Source organism: Zea mays, chromosome 1 (genome assembly GCF_902167145.1).
Source record: "Zea mays cultivar B73 chromosome 1, Zm-B73-REFERENCE-NAM-5.0, whole genome shotgun sequence".
Taxonomy (NCBI): Eukaryota; Viridiplantae; Streptophyta; class Magnoliopsida; order Poales; family Poaceae; genus Zea; species Zea mays.
In genome coordinates this window covers 218624793-218627233 of record NC_050096.1, presented here as the reverse complement: position 1 = coordinate 218627233, position 2441 = coordinate 218624793, and the positions used below count along the sequence as shown (strand labels likewise).

Genomic DNA, 2441 nt, shown 5'->3' with positions numbered 1-2441 from the left:
TCAGTTTACAACTTGCAACACTGTGCATGTTAGGCATTGTCTAATTCTATATTGCTTCCTCATAGGTACCATCTCATGACATGATTACTAAACCATTATCTGAATGTCTTTAAGCAAAACTTTTTAACTGTATAAAATTTATCGGTCAACAACTCGGGTGAGGTGCGAGCAATTTACTAGAAAAGAGAACATCCGCTGCCTGTTCAATCTCCCATGTCTCCGATGGACAGATGTGTGGATTTTGCGATCTTCTGGAGCGAAGGATTTCTGGCGATCTGTGATTTGCTGGTATCTTGGATAAAGAGGATTAAGAATCTTAAATTTGTGATGGCTAATATGTTGGACCATAAGAGATTAGCTAGGATAAGAGATATGCTACCGATGATAACCCAAATGTCGTTTGGTTGTGTTGACACTCATCCTCCCCTTTCTATGAAGGGGGGTGGATCATGTAAAATTTAGTTCATCTTAAACATAGTAATTTAAACATAGCAAATTATAGGGCAGTAAGAGCAACTCCAGTAGTTCTCTAAAAGACTTCCTAAATCAATAATTTAGGTAGTTAATATAAAAACTATTCTCCAACAGTTCTCTAAATGAACTTTCTAAATTTAACAACTTGTCATCTAACCTCATTTTCTCTCTATATTTGGCAACCATTTAACAACTCCCTAAACAAAAATATTGACTGCATTATATAGTTTTTGTAACTTATTTTTTATGTGGATAAATACAAAACAAAATTACAACCTATATTTAGAGAACTATTGGAGAACTCATATTTTTTACTCCAAAAGTCGTTTAACAACTTCTTAAATCTGTGATTTAGAGAGCTAAAATTTACATAACTATTGGAGTTGCTCTAAACGAGGAGATTATTACCGCTCTCTACCTTCCTCCCGGGATTCAAGCTGACTTCAACACACATGACTGATGTTTACTACACTATATAATGGTGCGCAGATATCATATACCTGAATAAAACAACACAAATGGCAGGCAATATGCTACATGTATAGATGGTACAATTTCGCGCACCGCTCCGGAGGATCACTCCCGAATTCCCAATCAATCAGGTTGTCCTTCCTCTGCTTGAGCTCTCGCTCGCCCTGAGATCGGCTTCGATCTTCCTGTCCACGTTCTTGCAGAACCCAGGATACGGCTCATAGCCGAACAGTTTGTTCAGTATCTGTGCACACGAAGAACCAGCGGAGGCTGAAGAATTAGCACCGGTCAACGCAATTTCAGTTCCATGTGTGGAGATGGCTGAAGAATTCGCACATGTTTGTCAGCTGTGCCTGTGGTTACCTGCAGGAAGATGAGGAACGGCTCCATCAAGAACACCTCAGGAAGATCACTAACACTCGGCCCCTTCTTCTGCAAAATTGAACACACAGATCAGTAGTGGAGCCGTCGATTAGATTCCCACGAGCTTGACGGTGGGAAGGACCAAACGAGAGAGGTGGAGGAATCAATTCGAATTTGTGCCACTTGCCTCGAAGAGGCCGTGGCCGAGGAACTGCCAGGTCCAGCAGAAGAGCTGCGTGACGAGGACAAGCTTCCAGGAGAGAGCGAAGCCGAGGCGGGCCGCGAGGGCGCGGCTGGCGGCCCATGCGGCGAGGAAGAGCAGCCCCGCGACTGCGCCGGCTCTGCGGTCGACAGCGAGGTAGGCGGCGGCGTATGCGAGCGCGAGGGCCAGCGCGGGGGAGACGGGCAGCGGCAGCGGCAGGAAGTGGAGGATCAAGAGGTTGGTGAAGAGGATGGGCCAGGTGAGCAGCACGTGCGCCGCCGCGTTCACGGGGTGCCGGTGCTGCGACCGGAAGAAGGCGAACTGCGCCTCCAGGTCCAGCACCCCACGCCGGTGTGCCGCCTTGGCCCCCATGGACGGATGCGCCTCGTCCCGGAGGCTTGGAGAAATCTGGGGCTGAAGGGGTAGTGCCGTAGTGGTGACGGGTGGGTACCTGAATTTTACCCGTAAGAGCTAGACTGGGGACCTTATTTTCTTAGGCTATCCGCACTCACACTACTCTAAATCCGTACTCTAAAAAGAATATTCTATCCTCGTCAGCAAAACTATCTACTCTAAACCATAATTATCTGCGATCATATTTACTCTATATTTTAACTCTATACTAAATATCATATATTATATTATTTTTTCCACTTCACTTGCTTCGCTGTACGCACTTCACTTGCTCATCTGTGCATGCGTGGAGCACTCCGGCGTCCGGTATGCAGTCGTTGACAGAGTGCAGTCCACGCCATATTTGAGGTAGGAGGCTGACTCGGTGACAGTGCAGTCGGGTTTGCAGTCGTCCGCTGCATCGTCGCGATGACTCTAAAGGCTTTACAGTCCGACGACTGCGGATAGCCTTAAGTTCTAGTTTGAACCCTGCTTTTTCAGATTTCTATTTTTTCATAGAAAAATAAATTAGTTTCCG

At 46.1% G+C, this 2441-nt stretch overlaps 1 protein-coding gene across 3 annotated transcripts; it reads right to left on the bottom strand.

Annotated features, from left to right (window-relative positions):
- Window positions 1-783: 783 nt before the first annotated feature.
- On the bottom strand, window positions 784-1983 carry LOC100284635 (uncharacterized). 3 transcript variants are annotated; one of them, NM_001413012.1, is made up of 3 exons: window positions 1496-1976; window positions 1282-1377; window positions 784-1189 (listed from the first exon to the last, which is right to left on the bottom strand). In NM_001413012.1, exons 1-3 carry the CDS (start codon window positions 1880-1882, stop codon window positions 1073-1075), a joined length of 600 nt encoding a protein of 199 aa, NP_001399941.1. In that variant the 5' UTR covers window positions 1883-1976; the 3' UTR covers window positions 784-1072. The 3 variants fall into 3 exon arrangements, with proteins under 3 accessions (NP_001399941.1, NP_001151002.1, XP_008678839.1); NM_001157530.2 differs by having other exon boundaries at window positions 1309-1377; XM_008680617.3 differs by having other exon boundaries at window positions 800-1215; window positions 1309-1377; window positions 1496-1983.
- Window positions 1984-2441: the final 458 nt, after the last annotated feature.